At 46.2% G+C, this 23,121-nt stretch overlaps 1 protein-coding gene across 2 annotated transcripts in view; it reads right to left on the bottom strand.

Moving 5' to 3' along the window:
* The window catches only part of PMS1 (PMS1 homolog 1, mismatch repair system component), a 668,051-nt gene that overhangs the window by 162,094 nt on the left and 482,836 nt on the right, over nucleotides 1-23,121 (bottom strand). For both annotated transcript variants that reach the window (XM_069225897.1, XM_069225898.1), the window contains one exon: nucleotides 5,843-5,973. In XM_069225897.1, coding sequence (XP_069081998.1) covers nucleotides 5,843-5,973 — 131 coding nt within the window. The remainder of the gene's footprint in view (nucleotides 1-5,842; nucleotides 5,974-23,121) is intronic.

Below are 23,121 nucleotides of genomic sequence, written 5' to 3'. Positions count from 1 at the left end.
TTGGCCTCAGAATTTCTGCAGAAGGCCTGTCTGCACGGCAGCCTCCTGTGTGGACGCTCTGAGAGGTGAAGTAGATCCGCGAACCACCAGTGACGGGGCCACTCCGGAGAAATGAGAATCATTCTCACCTTTGAGTGTGATGATCACTGTTGACAGAAGGGGATTTGGAGGAAATATGTAATAAAGAAACTTGCCTGACCAGTGAATTCGTAGGGCATTCCCCAGTATGCCTGGCTGGCTAAAACCTCTAGGCAAAGCTTTTTTTTCTCCATTTGAAAGCAGATCTATTTGAGGAAAACCCCGGTCTCGAAAAGAAAAGGAAGTGGATAGCTCCTGACTTGTCACCTGCAATATTTATCCCAGCACAGAGTGGACTCAGAGCTACTCAAATCAGATACTAGCGGTCCAACTGTATTTAGTGTTACTCACTTCCTATCTGTTATAGGGTACTTGCAGAAACAGATCATGTGAAGCTCAGAACTAGCTAATATGTTTTTCTAAACGTGTAAATATGTTTCTGGATTTTAATTGTGTATTTGTATTTACAATCATGAAGTGTTCTTTTATTGTAGGTTTTTTAAAAAGCGTGTGTTGTGTATTTCTTATTGCTTTATGGGGCTTCCTCGAAATAAACAAATTTGATGATGATGATATTTTAGTATATACTCCAACTAACCCTTTTCCTGAGAGAGGTCTGATTAGCTGCAATGACAATTGTCTTTTAATCGTTTGCTGTGCACATTAAACACCCGTTATACTTTAGACTTCCCAACGTGTTTTGTTTTATTTTTAAACACTTGCAACAAGAAAATCATACCATCACCGTGCCAAAGCCGGATATGCTGGCTTTGCCAGTGCGTGTATATTGATGGAAGCGATACAAACATAACAGCTCTATATATTGCTTGAGGAAAGCTATATTCTTGTCTCGTTTCAGTCTTGACTTCTTAGCGACAGAAATAAAGCTTACTTCTGCAGACGATATGAGATACATGGTGGTTAAAGGCAAACTCTCAACATTACCAGCTCTCTCCCCTGACCGTCGACACCCTCTTGTAAAATGTCCACAAACAAAGGCGCCACAAAAATGCATCTGTGTTGTTGGCTTGACCTGAATATGTTACCTTGTAGCGTGTACCCGACAATTAACAGTGAAGCCAACACTTACATCTGCCCCATTCGCTCAATCATTACCTCCAAAGTTGTTTAAAGAACATATTACCATGGGAAGGTTTCTTGCCTTCACTGATTGATTTTCAGATTTATTAAAAGTCAATGGTGCTCATGTTACCTACCTCAAAGGAATGAAATGCTGATTAAGCCCACTGGAATTCGAACCTGGTACCATGGGATTAAATATTGGTCCTAGGAGTAAATGCACGATTTTATGCAGCCCCAAGGCTCGGCAGTTAATCCAATTTATTAAAATATTAGGATCCTTTGGTTTTGTTCTTCAGAGCCACTGAATGACAAAGCACATGATACCCTCAGATTAAGTCTTCGACTAAAGATTACACAAACATTTTATACATTTCCCACTAACTTTGGACACATGGATGCCATGCCTAGACAGAATAAATTAATTAAAGACAGATATTCTGATGGTAGGAAATAATATGGCCCACTCTAAACAGGTGCTCTGGCCAAAAGAATAAGGTTTGTGTTTCATACCACCAAAAGAGGTGAAAAACCGTAGTGTCTGCTTAAATTGTGAATTGTCTTTCACTACGCAGATTGCGCACATAATGTTGTGAAAACATGGGAAATCATTGAGTTGCAGCCCATAATTGCAAAGAATTGTGTTTCAGGCTCAATTCCTTTGTTTCGGGCAAGAGATAAGCTGCAGGACTGACGACCACAGTAAGGTTTTGAAACTACTACAGAGTGCTCCACAGCTGAGAAGCGACAGCTATGGAGATCACGTTGGGCCCAAGATGGCAGTCATTGGCTGTAGTGGGCTTGAGAGAGGCTGTGCAGCAGTGAGGACTGTAAAGGCAGGAAATGAAGACGACGCCCGCTTGCACTCCGTCGACCCAGGTGTGGTGTGGGGCCACAGCTGACCCAGGTGTGGTGTGGGGCCACAGCTGACCCAGGTGTGGTGTGGAGCCACAGCTGTGCCTGCAGACTGGAGACACTGTAGTGGAGAGCCGGATGAGCCCCAGGGCCAGAACCGATAGGAAGGAGCAGTGGTTGAACCACACCAAGTGAGACATAGAGCACAGGTGGGTCCTGTAGGTTATGCGGGAGCAGAGATGCGGTGGCAGAACCAGCTCTCCGTATCTCTACTCATTAACACTGACTGCAGTGAAGTCAAATAAATCTAATGACCGGACAACGACCTCGGGCAGAGTCAGGCAGAGGTGGTCGATATCCAGCGCTTACAGGCAGAGGCCTACTTCATTGAGGTACACTACGTTGAGGAGATACACTGCTGCTAGTCTAGCTGCTTGAAACTCTACAGGGAGTGCAGAATTATTAGGCAAATTAGTATTTTGACCACATCATCCTCTTTATGCATGTTGTCTTACTCCAAGCTGTATAGGCTCGAAAGCCTACTACCAATTAAGCATATTAGGTGATGTGCATCTCTGTAATGAGAAGGGGTGTGGTCTAATGACATCAACACCCTATATCAGGTGTGCATAATTATTAGGCAACTTCCTTTCCTTTGGCAAAATGGGTCAAAAGAAGGACTTGACAGGCTCAGAAAAGTCAAAAATAGTGAGATATCTTGCAGAGGGATGCAGCACTCTTAAAATTGCAAAGCTTCTGAAGCGTGATCATCGAACAATCAAGTGTTTCATTCAAAATAGTCAACAGGGTCGCAAGAAGCGTGTGGAAAAACCAAGGCGCAAAATAACTGCCCATGAACTGAGAAAAGTCAAGCGTGCAGCTGCCACGATGCCACTTGCCACCAGTTTGGCCATATTTCAGAGCTGCAACATCACTGGAGTGCCCAAAAGCACAAGGTGTGCAATACTCAGAGACATGGCCAAGGTAAGAAAGGCTGAAAGACGACCACCACTGAACAAGACACACAAGCTGAAACGTCAAGACTGGGCCAAGAAATATCTCAAGACTGATTTTTCTAAGGTTTTATGGACTGATGAAATGAGAGTCTTGATGGGCCAGATGGATGGGCCCGTGGCTGGATTGGTAAAGGGCAGAGAGCTCCAGTCCGACTCAGACGCCAGCAAGGTGGAGGTGGAGTACTGGTTTGGGCTGGTATCATCAAAGATGAGCTTGTGGGGCCTTTTCGGGTTGAGGATGGAGTCAAGCTCAACTCCCAGTCCTACTGCCAGTTCCTGGAAGACACCTTCTTCAAGCAGTGGTACAGGAAGAAGTCTGCATCCTTCAAGAAAAACATGATTTTCATGCAGGACAATGCTCCATCACACGCGTCCAAGTACTCCACAGCGTGGCTGGCAAGAAAGGGTATAAAAGAAGGAAATCTAATGACATGGCCTCCTTGTTCACCTGATCTGAACCCCATTGAGAACCTGTGGTCCATCATCAAATGTGAGATTTACAAGGAGGGAAAACAGTACACCTCTCTGAACAGTGTCTGGGAGGCTGTGGTTGCTGCTGCACGCAATGTTGATGGTGAACAGATCAAAACACTGACAGAATCCATGGATGGCAGGCTTTTGAGTGTCCTTGCAAAGAAAGGTGGCTATATTGGTCACTGATTTGTTTTTGTTTTGTTTTTGAATGTCAGAAATGTATATTTGTGAATGTTGAGATGTTATATTGGTTTCACTGGTAATAATAAATAATTTAAATGGGTATATATTTTTTTTTGTTAAGTTGCCTAATAATTATGCACAGTGATAGTCACCTGCACACACAGATATCCCCCTAACATAGCTAAAACTAAAAACAAACTAAAAACTACTTCCAAAAATATTCAGCTTTGATATTAATGAGTTTTTTGGGTTCATTGAGAACATGGTTGTTGTTCAATAATAAAATTAATCCTCAAAAATACAACTTGCCTAATAATTCTGCACTCCCTGTATATAGGAGAGGGAGCCCTGGGGTGGCGCTGCAGGCATGAGGACTGGCTGTTCCTGCTATAAATCTAATAGTCCGAGGCGAACAGATTCTCTGCAGTCTCTGTGCTTTTTCTCACATTAAGCGAATATGTAACATGTGGTCCCAAAAATGGAGCACTCGCTCTTTAAAACAAATCCTTTAATTTATTATAACAATTAAATTTTTAGCACGACAATCACGCTCATATTTAAAAACAAATTAGAAGTAAAACAAACTGTGCACTAGTTTGTAAGAAATGCGCACTACCTATACAGTATTCTATATGTGGACAGCCACAACATTCAAAAAAGGAATCTGTCAACGGCCTCATCAGGGAAGTGGTACAAGTTTTGTAATTCTTCACTAAGAAATCAAGGTGCAGACATGCATGTTTGACAACTCAGAACAACCTACGAATCGCCAGTATGTGTTACTCACACTCTGCCCTGTATGTGACACATAAAATTAATTTCCAAATATACCATTATGCCTGCTGCAATATGAGCGCTGTCACCAGTAAAACTATTCTAGTACTGGCTATATCATACACGTTAAACTCAATAAGATATTTCTAACACGTCTTTTTTTTAAAAGTATTTTTGCTTCATAAATACTTTTGATTATACTTTAAATATATTACAAAACACAAATGTTTAGGTTTAATAGTGCATAGGTCTTCTTTTTCGCAGGGATGGTAAGCAATGCTCTGTATCATGTAATCCTGTTGAGAGAACGAAAGCACCAAAGCCTCTCCTGCCCGGTGACAGTAAGGAACTGATGCCCCACTGGCTCCAGTGACGCCTCACCTCCCCGACTCTGTTCAACGTCTTTGTTTTCAAAGGTACTGTATCTGGGGTCCGTGCGACTCTGTGAACGGCGCCGCACTCCCTAGCGAGAGGTGTCGGACTATTGGGAACAACTCTGTCAACGTCGTCATGATAGCCCCAGTTGGAGGTACTGTGTTTTTATATACCATACTGAAGTTTAATCTTTAAAAACTCATATCTCTGCTTGTGTATGTTGGATTTTTGTTGTTTTGGACTTGTTTTACTGAGATACATATTGGCTATTTGAGTGCTTTTGAGGTGTTTCACTGTGTAACTGTGTATATAAATACTTTACACATTGCCTCTGAGATAAGCCTGACTGCTTGTGCCAGGATACCCAGGGGGGCGAGCAGGGGTTATCTTAGTTGTGTGACTCCCTAACCCTAACTAGAGTGAGGGTCCCTATTTGGACAGGGTGCAAACCACTGCCAGCTAGAAACCTCATTTCTAACACTGAATAATTTCAAGCATTTCGCAAAAGAAGTGAAAAGCCCACAAATATGACAATACGCCATATCTTGTATTTGAGAGTTAGTTTGGGAGCAGAGGAACAACGTGCGTATTTGCCACTAAAAAATAGTCGAAAATGCTAGACTGGCATTTCGTGTAACACATAATTTTCCAAACTTGTCTGGCCCTTTTGGATAATTTCTGCAAAATAAAGGTGACTTTCACCCCGGTCTAACTGCAAATGGGAATACAATATCTTACTCTTTGTTCCTTGTGATAACGTTCTCTTTCCTCAGTAGGTTAACCTAATCTATGCCCCCCATTTGGCACAATCAGTACCCAGTAACTTGAATCGATGTTGCCAAGGTGTACAATCTGGCAACTTCCAAACAATGTCCGAACTCTGAATGTACCTGAATATATTGCTACGGAATAAGACTGCAAAGGCCTGGGTTTGGAAGACAGGAAGTTTAAAATGTAAATAAGAATAGAGTAAAATTAAAACAAAACAAGTAAACTGAATGTCATACCTGGTAACATTTTAATCCCGAACCCGTTAGTAACAAGCCTCCGATCTGAAATGTACATCCATCCGTTCAGTGCTGGGCTCTCTTTCTCCATACTATAAAGGGCACCCATATAGTGTGAACCACCAAGAAGGCTAAAACAAAAACAGACAGTTAAATGGAACTGCAACTGCATATCAGAATAGCGTAATCAAAATAAATAAGGGTTTATAAAGCACCTGTACTGCACAATAAAAAAATATATATATATATATATATATCATAACACAAGAACAAAATTCTGTGAGTACTTTATCAGAGTTCCTACGATCTGCAATTTTAGGAAAATCTCCGATAACAAATAAGCATGACTTTTGCATTATAAGGTGATAAACTTGCTCTGGAGGTCTGATTATCCACAATTTTTGTGTTGCAGAGGCTGAGCCAAATTAGTTTATTTTTAGGTTTCAGTCAATTTTCACAGATGTTACCAGTGTTTTCTGGATCAGGGACAGAAGAACTCCAACTCGCATAGAGGGCTCTAGGATACAGAGATTGAGGAAACCGCTTCTGCCGACTCCATAAATTAAATTTCTGCATAGATCCTATGTACTGGGCTCCAGTCATAGTAAGCGTTAGTTATCACTGCTTCCACCTATTGTCGATTGGAAATTTCTTGAATTGTTCTGGTTGGATCCAGTTAAGTGCCCTGAACACTTGGCACTCAATATTTTACAAAGTAAAATTAAATTCGTCCATATTAACCTGTGCACTCTCACGCAGTCTGACTCAAAATCCACTGTTACTGTCTCCGCTAATGCTCAGTAGTTGTAATCACTCTCCTTCATCCTTAAACTTTTACTCAAACTTTCTCACGATTTTTTTAGTTTCATGTATTCCCAAATTATAATGTTGCTTTTAGTATTTGGAGCCCAGTGCCACATATGAACTTTTAATCAATGCACTTCGCACCATGTTGATGCTTCTCCAGGAGTACGTGTATGTGGCAACCTATAATAAACAACACATTATTCCACTCAGCTAATATTAAATAATTTTCTGCAGTAATCAAATGAGTTTTTTTATATTAGTACTTAATGCAATTCTTATCAATAATCACCCGTCCTAGGTGTTTTTTTTTTTCTTCTCACTTCAGGCCACCAATTAGGGTACTTCCACCAAATTTTGGCGAATTTGTTCATGTTAGGTTTCATATGGGTCCATTTATGTTTATTACTGTTATAACTGCCTTCCATTTTTCTATTAGCCTCTTATGACATTCCAATCACAGCCGCCATACTTGTGATTCTCCCTCATGCTCGTAAGCATTCATGGTTCATTTGAACAGCCCTCTGGGCTTTTATGTTCACCCCATTTTACGTTAAATTAAATAGACAGTGTAAATAAATGGCTCCCTGTTGCAGTTACCCCCCACTTTTTGCCTGATACTGATGCTGACTTGACTGAGAAGTGTGCTGGGACCCTGCTAACCAGGCCCCAGCACCAGTGTTCTTTCACCTAAAATGTACCATTGATCCCACAATTGGCACACCCTGGCATCCAGATAAGTCCCTTGTAACTGGTACCTCTGGTACCAAGGGCCCTGATGCCAGGGAAGGTTTCTAAGGGCTGCAGCATGTATTATGCCACCCTAGAGACCCCTCACTCAGCACAGACACACTGCTTACAAGCCTGTGTGTGCTAGTGAGAACAAAATGAGTAAGTCGACATGGCACTCCCCTCAGGGTGCCATGCCAGCCTCTCACTGCCTATGCAGTATAGGTAAGACACCCCTCTAGCAGGCCTTACAGCCCCAAGGCAGGGTGCACTATACCATAGGTGAGGGTACCAGTGCATGAGCATGGTACCCCTACAGTGTCTAAACAAAACCTTAGACATTGTAAGTGCAGGGTAGCCATAAGAGTATATGGTCTGGGAGTTTGTCAAACACGAACTCCACAGCACCATAATGGCTACACTGAAAACTGGGAAGTTTGGTATCAAACTTCTCAGCACAATAAATGCACACTAATGCCAGTGTACATTTTATTGCAAAATACACCCCAGAGGGCACCTTAGAGGTGCCCCCTGAAACTTAACCGACTGTCTGTGTAGGCTGACTAGTTCCAGCAGCCTGCCACACTAGAGACATGTTGCTGGCCCCATGGGGAGAGTGCCTTTGTCACTCTGAGGCCAGTAACAAAGCCTGCACTGGGTGGAGATGCTAACACCTCCCCCAGGCAGGAGCTGTGACACCTGGCGGTGAGCCTCAAAGGCTCACCCCTTTGTCACAGCCCAGGAGGGCACTCCAGCTTAGTGGAGTTGCCCGCCCCCTCCGGCCACGGCCCCCACTTTTGGCGGCAAGGCTGGAGGGAACAAAGAAAGCAATAAGGAGGAGTCACTGGCCAGTCAGGACAGCCCCTAAGGTGTCCTGAGCTGAAGTGACTCTAACTTTTAGAAATCCTCCATCTTGCAGATGGAGGATTCCCCCAATAGGGTTAGGATTGTGACCCCCTCCCCTTGGGAGGAGGCACAAAGAGGGTGTACCCACCCTCAGGGCTAGTAGCCATTGGCTACTAACCCCCCAGACCTAAACACGCCCTTAAATTTAGTATTTAAGGGCTACCCTGAACCCTAGAAAATTAGACTCCTGCAACAACAACAAGAAGGACTGCCCAGCTGAAAACCCCTGCAGAGGAAGACCAGAAGACAACAACTGCCTTGGCTCCAGAAACTCACCGGCCTGTCTCCTGCCTTCCAAAGAACTCTGCTCCAGCGACGCCTTCCAAAGGGACCAGCGACCTCTGAATCCTCTGAGGACTGCCCTGCTTCGAAAAAGACAAGAAACTCCCGAGGACAGCGGACCTGCTCCAAAAAGACTGCAACTTTGTTTCAAGAAGCAGCTTTAAAGAACCCTGCAACTCCCCGCAAGAAGCGTGAGACTTGCAACACTGCACCCGGCGACCCCGACTCGGCTGGTGGAGAACCAACACCTCAGGGAGGACCCCCGTACTACTCTACGACTGTGAGTACCAAAACCTGTCCCCCCCTGAGCCCCCACAGCGCCGCCTGCAGAGGGAATCCCGAGGCTTCCCCTGACCGCGACTCTCTGAAACCTAAGTCCCGACGCCTGGAAAAGACCCTGCACCCGCAGCCCCCAGGACCTGAAGGACCGGACTTTCACTGCAGAAGTGACCCCCAGGAGTCCCTCTCCCTTGCCCAAGTGGAGGTTTCCCCGAGGAAGCCCCCCCTTGCCTGCCTGCAGCGCTGAAGAGATCCCTTGATCTCTCATAGACTAACATTGAAAACCTGACGCTTGTTTCTACACTGCACCCGGCCGCACCCGCGCTGCTGAGGGTGAAATTTCTGTGTGGGCTTGTGTCCCCCCCGGTGCCCTACAAAACCCCCCTGGTCTGCCCTCCGAAGACGCGGGTACTTACCTGCAAGCAGACCGGAACCGGGGCACCCCCTTCTCTCCATTCTAGCCTATGCGTTTTGGGCACCACTTTGAACTCTGCACCTGACCGGCCCTGAGCTGCTGGTGTGGTGACTTTGGGGTTGCTCTGAACCCCCAACGGTGGGCTACCTTGGACCAAGAACTGAACCCTGTAAGTGTCTTACTTACCTGGTAAAACTAACAAAAACTTACCTCCCCCAGGAACTGTGAAAATTGCACTAAGTGTCCACTTTTGAAATAGCTATTTGTGAATAACTTGAAAAGTATACATGCAATTGAAATGATTCAAAGTTCCTAATGTACTTACCTGCAATACCTTTCAAACAAGACATTACATGTTAAATTTGAACCTGTGGTTCTTAAAATAAACTAAGGAAAGATATTTTTCTATACAAAACCTATTGGCTGGATTTGTCTCTGAGTGTGTGTACCTCATTTATTGTCTATGGGTATGTACAACAAATGCTTAACACTACTCCTTGGATAAGCCTACTGCTCGACCACACTACCACAAAATAGAGCATTAGTATTATCTCTTTTTACCACTATTTTACCTCTAAGGGGAACCCTTGGACTCTGTGCATGCTATTCCTTACTTTGAAATAGCACATACAGAGCCAACTTCCTACAGACAGTCTTTTGAGCTCTAACCACATATTCAATGTTTTGCCACAAGATCTAGTTTCATTACCTGAAATGTTGATACAGATGTTACTAACGTTTTAGGAAAGTCACTAATGCCACAAATAAAATACCGAGGTATTACGATTTGCTCTGTTGTACGGGACTCTGAATTTTGTTAGCTCTTTTTCTCACATAATATTGGGACACCGTTCCGCTTTCTGCAAAGTCTCCTGCCAATAGAGCAAACAAGAAGTTACTTACCTTTGGTAACGCTTTATCTCCTAGAGACTATCCAGCCACCGATTTCTTACCTTAGAATATTACCAGGCGTTACACTGGATCTGGAAATATTTTTAGCAATCCCCTTGCGTGTCAATAGGTGGCGTCATTTGTCTCCGTGTGTCATTGTCTGCACCGGTAGTGACATGCATGGTGCCTATATAGGCACCACCCCAAGATGCTGACCTCAGTTCTTGACTATTTTCTCCACACCGGAAGAGCAGAAACAAGAGTGACCAGTGTGCCAAAAGTGAGGTCCAAAAGGACCTCTTAACTTAGGGAAGACAGCCCACAGAACGGGAAATTAAGGAATCTGCAGCTAGATTTAGGGTCTGACAGATCTTGGTGGTAACAGTCCCGCCACCGGTTTTCCATTGGAAAACCCATCCGCTGCCTTGGCAGTCCGCCCTATTTAGATGTTGAGGAGACCATAGGTGAAACACCAAGCGAGTCTTGCAGACTCCGCCAAGAACCTCCAGCCCCCGCAACGGTGACATTGGGATTAGGGGCTGAAGGTGGGACTCCAGCCACCTTTACCTCCAAGCAGATTTGCATATGCCTTACAGCTAAGCTAACTGTGGTAGTCTGACCTCCATTCCGGAGTTGGCAGATTGGAGGGGAAGGGCACAAAACATACCTTTTTCCACGTTTCTGCATCTGTTTTGGACTGGACCCAACTGGACATCACCTGCCGTCGCTGCTGCCACTGGACCAGAGAGGAAAAACGACCCTGCTGTCGCCGGACTCTAAGGTAGAGATACTGTATGTACTGTGTACGTTGTGTGGCCACTGCACATGAGCTCGGGGCCTCTGCAGAAATATCATGCCACAGGTATTTTTTTTTAAAAAACTCTGACATGCATATATCAGTGTTAGACCTGACTGGTCTGGAGGGCAGACCCCTGGGTTGCCTAGTGTAGTGCTGGGGAAGAGGTAGTCCCAGTCAGTTTTGGGGAACAGACAGAGGTAACCCTAATGTTCTTGGGGGATGCAGAGATGGTGCCAAAAGTCCACATGCCTGCAAATACTTTCAAATATAGGTAGTGGGTCACCATTAATGGGCAACGGGTGGAGGCTCTACATGATACAGGAGCCAGCATGACTACTGTTAGGGGTCAGCTGGTGTCAGCAGAACAGGTCCTACCAAACACATTCCACCAAGTCATAGTTGCTGACAATCGTTCAAGCCACCTATCAGTAGCTCTGGTTCCCTTTGGGAGGGTAGGGGTTCTGGTACTCTGAAAGTAGCTGTGAGTCCTGCCATGCCTGTAGGTTGTCTGTTAGGCAATGACCTTGTTTACACTACCTGGAGGGAAGTATAGCTAAGGTCTCACTTGGATACGTTGGGATTGCCTGAGTGGGTCTGCATGACCACAAGGTCCATGGCTGCCCAGAAGATGAGTGAAGGGTGTCTGGAGCTTGGAAGAATGACCCAGACAGCTGCAAAAGGAGAGGGGCAAGGGGCGTGGGAAACCAGTCCCAGAAGTTCCTGCGGTGGCTGACGAGGTGCCTGAGGATGAGGCCCCTGAGCCAACCGGGGAGGACATTGCTGACCTAGGTGACCTACCTGAGCTTGCTGGCTGGCAAGCTGAGGGTAGGCCAACCAGGGAAGGGCTCTGCAAGGCACAGAAAGAGTGTCCCACTCTTGAGGGCTTCAGGCAGCAGGCCTCAGTCCAAGCAGCAGGTGAAGCCTCTGGTGATCACCTTATCTATTGGGAGAATTATCTCCTTTACAGTGAGCCTAAGGTACTGGAGGCTGGGGCAACACATGTACCAGTGGTCCCCCAGTGTTACCGAGCCTTTCTTCTGGGACTTGCTCATGACATTCACCAGGCAGGACACTTAGGGCAAGACAAGACATTTGCCAGACTTGTCACCCACTTTTATTGACCCCAAATGTGAACGGCCTCAGATGCATTCTGTAGGTCCCGTACCACCTGCCAGGCCAGTGGGAAGACAGGGAAAAGGCTCAAGGCCCCCCTGATCCCACTTCCCTTCATTGGCACCCCCTTTGAACGGGTAGGCATCAACATCATTGATCCACTGGACCCCAAAACTGCCCTTGGCAACAGGTTTATCCTGGTTTTGGTGGACCATGCCATCTGCTACCCAGAGGCAATCCCTCTGAGGATGGTGACAGCACCGGTGGTGACCAGAACTCTAATGGGGATCTTTATCCGTGTGGGATTCCCAAAGGAGATTGTGTCTGACAGAGGCACAAATTTAATTTCTGCATACATGAAGTCCATGTGAGAAGCATATGGGTGACCTACAAGTTCACCACACACTATGATCCTCAATCCAATAGTCTTGTGGAGAGATTCAACAAGACCTTGAAGGCATTATCACAGGCCTTCCTGAGGCAATGAGGTGTAATTGGCCTCAGTCTAAGCAGCAGGTGAAGCCTCTGGTGATCACCTTATCTATTGGGAGAATTATTTCCTTTACAGTGAGCCTAAGGTACTGGAGGCTGGGGCAACACATGTACCGGTGGTCCCCCAGTGTTACAGAGCCTTTCTTCTGGGACTTGCTCATGACATTCACCAGGCAGGACACTTAGGGCAAGACAAGACCTTTGCCAGACTTGTCACCCACTTTTATTGACCCCAAATGTGAACGGCCTCAGATGCATTCTGTAGGTCCCGTACCACCTGCCAGGCCAGTGGGAAGACAGGGAAAAGGCTCAAGGCCCCCCTGATCCCACTTCCCTTCATTGGCACCCCCTTTGAACGGGTAGGCATCAACATCATTGATCCACTGGACCCCAAAACTGCCCTTGGCAACAGGTTTATCCTGGTTTTGGTGGACCATGCCATCTGCTACCCAGAGGCAATCCCTCTGAGGATGGTGACAGCACCGGTGGTGACCAGAACTCTAATGGGGATCTTTATCCGTGTGGGATTCCCAAAGGAGATTGTGTCTGACAGAGGCACAAATTTAATTTCTGCATACATGAAGTCCATGTGAGAAGCATATGGGTGACCTACAAGTTCACCACACACTATGATCCTCAATCCAATAGTCTTGTGGAGAGATTCAACAAGACCTTGAAGGCATTATCACAGGCCTTCCTGAGGCAATGAGGTGTAATTGGAACGTCCTCTTGCCATGCCTCCTCTTTGCTTATAGAGAGGTACCCAAGAAGGGGGTAGGGTTCAGTCCCTTTGAGCTTCTCTATGGGTACCCTGTCAGGGGACCTCCTAAGCATTTTCAAGGAGGGGTGGGAGAAAGTTCCCAAGAAACCCCCCCTCGAGGATTTGGTCAGCTACATGTTGGCCCTCCGCAATCAGATGCAATGCTTCTGGAAAAATGCCAAGAGAAACCTCAAGGCCAATCATGAGGTTATGAAATGCTGGTACGACGAGAAGACCACCCTGGTGGAGTTTCAGCCTGGGGACAAAGTTTGGGTAATGGAGCCATTAGAGCCTAGAGCTCTCCAGGACCGTTGGACTGGCCCATTTGAGATAAAGAGGCATGAAGGGGAGATCTCCAGTCTCCTATGAATACCCTAAGTTTGTTCCACGTGAATAGACTGAAGCCTCCCTTTGAGAGGACTAAAGTCAACATACTTGTGGTGACAGATGAGGGTGTGGAGGAGGAGAGTAAACCTCTCCCCGACCTTCTCTCTGCCCAAGAAAGTGATGGGTCAGTGGAGGATGTTAATCTCTCTGACTCCCTGACCCTGGACCAGCGAGGGGACTGCTACCAGTGACTTGAGCAGTAGTCCTCCTTTTTTCCCTCACTCCAGGACTCACACACTTGTGTGTCCATAATATTGACACAGGAGACAGTCCCCCTGAAAAGAATAACATTTACAGGTTGTCAGACAGGGTGAAGGTTAGCATCAAGGAGGAAGTTGCCAAGATGCTGGCTCTAGGGTTAATTGAGAAATTCAGCAGTCCCTGGTCCAGTCCTGTGGTGCTGGTACCCAAGGCTGCCGTACCCAGTGCCAAGCCAGAACTTAGGTTCTGCGTGGAGTACTGGGTCTCAATTCTGTCACGAAGACTGACGCTCACCCCATCCACCGAGCTGAAGAGCTTGTAGACAGGCTAGGTGCTGTTAAATCCCTCAGTACTTCTGATCTCACATCAGGGTACTGGCAGATCGCCTTGACTGAGGGGGGCAAAGAGAGATCAGCTTTTTCAAGTCCTGAGGGACATTAGCAGTTCAGGGTAATGCCCTTTGGTTTGAAAAATGCCCACTACCTTCCATCAGCTGATTAATGGGGTCCTGGCTAGTAAAGATGCGTTCTGCGCAGCCTATCTAGATTACATTGCTGTCCACAGTTCCAGCTGGGACGAACACCTGCTCCACCTCCAAGAGGTGCTCCAGGCTCTGCAACAGGCAGGCCTGACAATCAAGGCCAATAAGTGCCAGATTGGGCAGGGTTCTGTGATGTACTTGGGACACCTAGTAGGTGGTGGCAAGGTGCAGCCCCCTCAGGCCAAGATTGAGACCATCACAGCCTGGCAACCACCTAGAACACAAACAGAAGTGAGAGGCTTTCTGGGGCTCACTGGATACTACCGTAGGTTTGTAAAGGGTTATGGCACCATAGTGGCCCCCTTAACAGAACTCACTTCCAAAAAGCAACGTAGGTTGGGGAATTGGACAGAGGATTGTCAGAGTGCCTTTGACACCCTGAAAGAAGCCATGTCTACTCCAAAGTGTTCATCGTGCAAACAGACGATTCCGAGCATGGCATAGGGGCGGTTCTAGCACAGCTGAATGAGGAGGGTCTTGACCAACCAGTAGCCTTTATTTGCAGAAGGCTATTACCACAGGAACAGAGGTGGAGTGTCATTGAAAGAGAAGCATCTGCTGTGGTCTGGGCACTGAAGCCAAGATCATACCTGTTTGGGACTCACTTGCGGGTTCAGGCAGACCACAGACCTCTCAAATGACTCAGGCAGACGAGGGGTGAAAATCCTAAACTTCTGATGTGGTCCTTTCCCTACAGGGGATGGACTTTACGGTGCAGCAATGCCGGGGGACTGACCACGCCAATGCTGATCGTCTCTCCAGATTCTTCTGCCTCAGTGATGAGAACTCTCAGGGGGTTCGGTAGCTCTCCCCACTTTCGGCTGGGGGGCACGTTAGACCTGACAGCCGGATGGTGGTCATCCCCCAACTTTTTGCCTGCCGCCCTCCACTTTTCTGACACTGTTTTTGCTGGATTTAGGACTCTGCACACTTTACCACTTCTAAACAGTGCTAACGTGCATGTGCTTTCTCCCTAAAACATGGTAACATTGGTTCACTCCCAATTGGCCTATTTGAATTACTTATAAGTCCATAGTAAAGTGCACCACATGTGCCCAGGGCCTGTAAATTAAAATCTATTAGTGGGCCTGCAGCACTGATTGTGCCACCCACATAAGTAGCCACTTAACCATGTCTCAGGCCTGCCTTTGCGAGGCCTGTGTGTGAAGTTTCACTGTCACTTCGACTTAGCATTTAAGAGAACGTGCCAAGCATTAAACTCCCCCTTTTCTACATAGGTCACCCCTAAGGTAGGCCCTAGGTAACCCATAGGGCATGGTGCTATATAGGTAAAAGGCAGGACATGTACATATGTGTTTTATATGCCTGGTAGAGAAAACCTCTAAATTCGTCCCTGACCCCACCAATTCAGACACTTCTGGACCTGCACCTGCAGCCTGTCAAGAGGAACTGCCTGGCAGCCCAAAGGACTCATCTGGACTGCTTGGCTGAGAAGGACTGCTGCACTGCTGGCCTCTGAATTTGCTGAGAAGGACTCTGCCTTCCCTAAAAGGGCTCTCCAAGGGCTTGGATTGAGCTTGCCTCCTGTTTTCTGAAGTCTCAGGGCCAAAAAGACTTCAACTCTTCAGAAAACTTCTTGTGCGCCGAAAATCAATGCACGGCCTGCCTTGCAACCGAGAAATTGCCGCACAGCCAAACCGGAACGACGCAGACGACTTTCTGAGTGGAAATTCGGCACAGCCCCTGCCTTGCGACAGAAAATTTGATGCAGCGCCTACCGGATCGACGCAACACCCATCCCTTCTTCCAGCGCGTCAAGGATTTCCCTGCATCGTCCCTGGGCATCAAAAAGATCCCCGCATCGCAGTGAGGAACTAAGAGTGCACGACGAAAAACGACGCAAGCCACTTGCAATGTGAAAAGAAACGACACAACATCGGTGCTACATTGGAAAATCAGACGCCAAACTTATTTTTCCACGCATCTCCTCCTCTGTGGTCTCTGTGCGTGTTATTTTTTATGCAAACCAGGTATTTTGTGTAACCAAGAGACAACTGTTGATTTCTAAGATTTAAGACTCTTCTAAAACTGGTGCTTATTAAATCGTTGTTGTTTTGACCTTATTTTATTCAGATAAATATTATCTATTTTTCTAATCCTGTGTGGTGTATTTTTGTGGTGTTTTCACTGTGTTACTGTATGATTTATTGCAAAAATACTTTACACATTGTCTTCTAAGTTAAGCCTGACTGCTCAATGCCAAGCTACCAGAGGGTGGGCACAGGATTATTCGGATTGTGTGTGACTTACCCTGACTAGGATTCTGGTCCCTACGTGGACAAGGGTGTATACCTCTGCCAATTAGAGACTCGGTTTATAACAATCAGGAACACATTTGTGTCAGTGATGGATGGGGACACACTGGTTTAAGACATATCACACACATACACAATTTCTATTGCGGTGTCAGTATTCATTGCCAAATGAATGCTGGCATCACAATAACAATGGCATCACACTTGTCACTATGTTTATGTGTGCACATTGTAAGTGAATCTGTACCTGTGATATTGTGAGTCCAGCTATATCTGTGAGTCAGTGCATGTATGTGTATGGGATTGGATTCACTGGTCGAGGTTGAGGGAGCTGGAGTGGGCGATGTGGCTGTGTCTGTATGTGTATGTGTGCCATTTGCATGTGGGTCTGATGTGTGTTCTATGTTCTGTTGCTGTGTGCAACATTCAGGTGTGTTCTGTTGTGGGGTGGTCGCTGTTGTGATGTGTGCAATTGTGCTTTTGTGTGCATGTGTTTGTGTAGATGAGTGTCATTGTTTCGGTTGTTGTGGTTGTGTGTGTGTGTGTAATATCAATGGTGTTTATATGTTGTTTCATGGATGTCTGGCAATGTGTGTTTTCTGCTTGTAGATGTGTTGTGGTGGAATGGCAAAGGATAATAGTTGTGTGTTGTGTAGGTGGATTAGAAAACAAAGAGGGCCCCTGGAAAGACGATGCTACATACGCAGCAACCAGGTAAATCGGTGGAAAACTGTAAGCAACTGCCTATGAATATCAACAAGAGGAAAATATCCACAATATATTTTATCAATGTACACTCATTGCAGCATGAAAATTTCAAAAGAGGCATCAATAAGACTACAAATATATTATTTTATTTAAATCAAAATGAATATTAAACTAAAAATTAAAAAAAAAACACCTGTATATACAATTAAATATTGCATCAATCTATATAGTCTACCATAAACAAATACATCTTACATACATATGGTTGAGCCACAGACAAATCTACTTAAAAATACACTCCACATACAAACACTTATACTTCCGCTACATGTCTAACAGTATTCTCAATCACACAACCCACCCCCCCATATAAAAATAAACAAACCAAGGGGAAAAATGGCAAGGTCACTTATACAATAAATATCTCAATAGAAGATATCTAATTCAGGACATAAGTGATCAAGTTAGATAGACAAAAATAATTAAATTAAAAAATCGTAACACTACAACTCCTGACACATCCTTAGATAGATGATCCTCTATCAGCACAAATTATGAAAAATAATTGCATAGAGAGAAATCCACTTATCCCCACATTTCGCCGACATTGGTTTCCGTGGAGCCGCACAGCGGGGACCACCTTCTTTAGGGTGCGGAATTAAAATGTGAAGTGATGTCTGATAAAGGCCTTGGCCCAGCACTATCTGACAAATAGGATGCCTACTAGCAATTACAAGGGAAAAATTCACAGGGTGGCCATACACTAATGAACTCCTCCCAGGATTGTTCTAAAGTAGACAGACCAGCCAAATATATGCTTGATAGAGTAAGTCCAAAGATACCTGCAAAAGCTCCAAATCTCAAAATCCATGGGGGACTGGCCAGAAGCCTGTCAGTGCAGGAATCGCAGTCAAAACCATGTGTCTCGACCGGAGCAAGTGTTCAGCTGCTTACAGGTCCATAGTCTCTACCAGATAAAGCGTTACTGAAGGTAAATCATTTGTTCATCTGATAATCTGATTGAGTTTTGTAGCCACATATTCCTTACTTTAGAATAGATACCAAAGCAATATCTGTCTCCAGATATGGGTCTCCAGATTGTTTCAGGACAAGAAGTCCTGTAGGACTAAAAGGGCAAAATGTCCATCTCGCAATACCTGACTGTCGAGACAGTAGTGTTTGGCAAATGTGTGTAGCGATGCAGGCGTAGCTGTCTGACAGATGCCCAAGACTGGGACTCCTCTAGCTAACGGAGTGGTTGCAGCTGTGGCTCTGATAGAGTGAGTTCTTAAGCCCAAAGCAGGTTGTTTTGTGGCCTTTGCAGAACTTAATACACATGATGATCCTTCGACAGATGGTTCTCTTTTGAATTGTCTTTCATTTCTTTGCCCCTACAAATCCAACAAAGAGCTAATCGTCCACCCGGAAATCTATTATATGATCAATATAGATTCAATATAGAATGCTAATGCTATTTTTGGATCTAGGCAATGGAGTCTCTCCTCCTCTTTAGAACGATGAGGAATGGGAAAAAAGGTAGGCAGGATGAGGTTATGCCTGACATGAAAAGGTGTTAGCACCTTTGGTAAAAAGTATGCCCAATTCCTTAAAACTGTTTTGTTTGGGGGAAATGAAGTGTAGGGAGGGTTAAAGGAGAGAGCTTGTAACTCGCTAGCCCTCTTAACAGAGGTTGTCACCACAAGAAAGACAGTTTTAGAGTTAAGAACCGCAGAGGGCAGCTTTGATTTGGCTTAAAAGAAGAACACATGAGAAAGGTAAGAACTAAATTCAAGTCCCACTGGGGCATTATGAAGACATAGGAGGAAGCAGATGCTGTAAATCATTATGGAATATAGTCACAACAGATGACATGAACAGGGAAGGCTGGTAAATACTTTTAGTGGAGGAACACCTGGCTGCCAGGATGACATCACACACTTCAGGAGGGAGATCAAACACCCTCAACTGCTACCACTTAATCGCCATGCAGGTGGAGAGAGGACAGGTTCAGGTGCAGTATTCTGCCCTGTTGCTGCAACAGAAGATCCTCCTGAAGGGGCAGCTTGACAGGAGAACAGATGCTCATGCTCAGGAGTTCGAGATACGATACTAACAGTGCACAGTCCAGAGCCACTTTTTGAGAACTCTGTAAAGAAGTGATAATGACAAACTTGCGTTTAGGAGTCCTGGGATCCACTTGAGGCAAAATGCGTTTCCGAGCAAGAGCCACATTGGAAATTCTAGCGTGCAGAAGTGCTGACATTGCTCCTCAATTGGAAGAGACCTTGTACCACTACCAGATGAAGACACCATTCGTGATCCACTAGGCAATTACATCTGAGTTCATTAGCTCTAGTGTTCGGAAAGCCGAACAGGTGTTGAACCATCAGGGAAATGTCCTGACATTACAGCCATGTCCAGAGGCACAAGGCCTCCTGACAAAGGATCCACAAAATCAACTCGCCCTGTTTGTTGCGCACATCGAGGTGGTGTTGTCTGCCTTCCCCTGACTGAAGGAAGAAAGGTTTTTAATGCCGGTTGGATCACTATGTGTTCCAACAGACTGATGTGGAGCTGAGATTCCGCTGGAGACCAGAGTCCTCTGATCTCTACCTCTCCCAGGTGTCCACTCAACCCAAGAGTGACACAGCTGTCATCACTAGAAGCTATGGGTGGGGAGGAGAGAGAGAGAGGTCTGAGAGAGGTATGCTGTTGACCCAATCACAGTTTGTGAGCCACCACTGAAGATCTTTTGCAGTTGACCTCCTAGACCTGGATCGGGTCAAAGAGATTTCCCTGATGCTGTGTCCATTGGGTCTTCAAATCCCACTGCAGAGCCTGCATATGTCAACGGGCATGTTTTACCAATAGCATGCCGGAGGAAATGAAACCCATCAATGTCAGAGTCAGTGCCACCGAAATACAAGATAGAGGCTGAAATATTGGCATCATAGCCCGAATATTCTCGGCTTGCTGTTATAGAGCATAAGCGCGAAACTGCACTGTATCCAGAAGAGCTCTGATGAAAGTGAACATCTGAGAGGCAGTCAGGTATGACTTTGGCATGTTGATAGTGAACTCCAGCGAATGCTGGAGGTGTCTGGAAGTCGGAGATGACACAAGCCTGTCTTGAACAGCCAATCATGAAGGTAGTGGAAGACTAGAATACCTGATCCCCGCAGATGACTGCAACCACCGCCATCACTTTGATGAACACCCAGGGGGCACTGATAATGCCAAAGGGGAGCACAGCAAACTGATAATGCTCTCTCCATTGTTGGCAAGCAAGACGGGAATGTGGAAACAAGCATCCTGCAAGTCCAACACTGCCATCCATTCTCCAGGGATGAGGGCAGATAAGACCTGAGCCATGTTGAGCATCTTGAATGTATTCCTTTTTCAAGAAGTAGTTAAGAGGGTGCAAATCTAGGACAGGTCAAAGACCTCCATCCTTGTTTGGCACCAGAAATTAGCAGTGATAGCAACCACAACCCACATCTAATGTCGGCACCCTCTCGACGGCTACTTTGGGCAGAAGGGGCAGTACGTCCTGTTGCAAGAGCAGAAGGTGGTTGTCCATCAACCGATTTAGGGAAGGAAGGGAGTGGCGGTAGGGTTTGTTGGAATAGGATGGCGTAACCCTGTTAAACAATCTGAAATACCCATATGTTTGATGTTATGTCCCTCCATCGGCACAGATGGAATTGGATTCTGCTGCCAATCAGGTGCCCATGCTTGACTGAGGGCAAACTAGAGAGGCTTTGAGTGTGCAGCTGCCAGGAAGGCAGATTGGGCGAACCTCTGGCTGTGGGCTCCACAAGGCTTGTGAGGGCCACAGACACCTCCATGAAAGGACTAAGCCTGCTGGCCGTAGTGGCTGGGTGGGAAAGGAGGATGCTGACAGCCCCTACCATAGCCCCTGAAGAGGCGCAAGGCAGAATGGGGATGGTGGGGCTACAGAGAGCATCAATGACCTCGCAGTGGCCCTACTATCCTCAAATGTCTCCAAGGCCGAATCCATCTTTTCTCTGAAGAGTCAAGTTCCATCGAAAGGTATGTCCATGAGCAAGGTTTGGATATCCCCTGAAATGCCAGGATTCCTCAACTAGGTGTGAAGTCTCAGTGCTACCGAAGAAGCAATAGCTGTGCCTAGTCAGTCAGTTGTATCTAACCCGCATCAAATCATGAACTTTGTTGCATACCGCCCATCAGCAAAACTTTAGGAAAATATGTCCAGAGCCTCATCTAGGACCATAGGCAGCGCTTGTGCAACCGTATCCCACACAGGGAATAATGGCTCAATGAGCATGTGGTGTTTATGGGCTGCAGTGCCAGGCTGGCATAAGAAAACATCCTCTTTCTGAAGGTATCAAGCCTCTTGGATTCCCTACCCGGTGTTATGGTAGGAAACGAGCCAGGGCTGATTCTGGAAGTGAGGTCAGAACCTGATGCTCAAGGGTGGGGTGATCGGAGAGAAAAGCTGGATCCCTGGAAGTGGGGCGATGGCGGCAAGCAATGGTCCTGGTCATTGTAGTGCTTGTACAGGGCTTGGCTCAGGCCCCATGCAGGGCATCAGTGAGGGCTTAGTTGTAGGGAAGTATGGATTTTGATAAGGATACCCCTGGTTGAAGCACCGCTGTCAAAACTGTTGGTCCAGAACCTCAGCCGCCCTCTGTACCATCCCTTCCTCCATAGCCACTGCGGGAGGAGAGAGGAGGTGAGGCATCCAGACCACTGGCAGCAGCTAGGTCCTCATACCAGTTGCCACTGCCCATTGTCTCTGCTAAGGGGTCAGTGTAGGAATAGGGATCCTCAGAACCCCTCCATTTGTGTTCCTCAGTGAGCCCTTCAGTGTAATAGGGTCTGTTTCTCCTTCAGGCCGTGTGGACCTGGTTGGAGCCCGAAACGATGTTGTACAACGCCGGTCTGGCTCCATATTGGAGTGGGGAATCACAATGGGTTCAGAGCTGGCAACTGGCATCAGCAGTGTTGGGTACTGCACCACTGAAACAGTCCCGAGAGGAGGTTGCGAAGTTGCGGTCAATCCTTATTCACCAACAGATCTTAAGGGGTCAACTGGTGCCACAACTGAACTCACAGGCGGATCTCCAGTCAAAGACTCTTCTGAATCCGTGGGACCTGAAGGTCATCCATAGGGGTTCGACCACCCAAAAATGAGTCTCATGGCCTAATAAAACTCTCAGAAGTGGGTAGGGATCGCTCCATCTACAGGACAGTTGGGAAAGTTTTGTGGCCTGCTCTCAGATGGCCTTCAGGTCGACAGCAACATCTGTAGATGACAGGCTTCACAAGCTTTGAACCCAGTGTGTTTCTAAGGGGACACTGTAACAAAAGTAGCAAAAAAAGCACACTAGTCATTGACTAAAAGGTCGAATTCAGTCAAAAAATGACTGAGGGCATTTTGATCTGGATTTGCGCTGATGGCGCAAAAAAGAAGGAAATGAGACCAGCGTGCTGGGATGGCACATATATAGGCACTGCATGTCACTTTCAGAGCGGACAATACCACCAACGCAAGGCACAGTAAAAATATGCCATCAACCCAGAAGCAAGGGGGTTGCTCAAAAAGGTTTGGTATCCCATTTGACGCCTACCGACGAGCAATGGAATTGTTAAAAAAAGTTCAGGATGCTGTCTGATGCCTGGGAATATCCCAAGGCAAGAAATCTATGGCT

This window comes from Pleurodeles waltl, chromosome 3_1 (assembly GCF_031143425.1).
Source record: "Pleurodeles waltl isolate 20211129_DDA chromosome 3_1, aPleWal1.hap1.20221129, whole genome shotgun sequence".
NCBI lineage: Eukaryota > Metazoa > Chordata > Amphibia > Caudata > Salamandridae > Pleurodeles > Pleurodeles waltl.
Note: the sequence above shows the minus strand (reverse complement) of the source record. Positions and strands in the feature narration are given on the sequence as shown.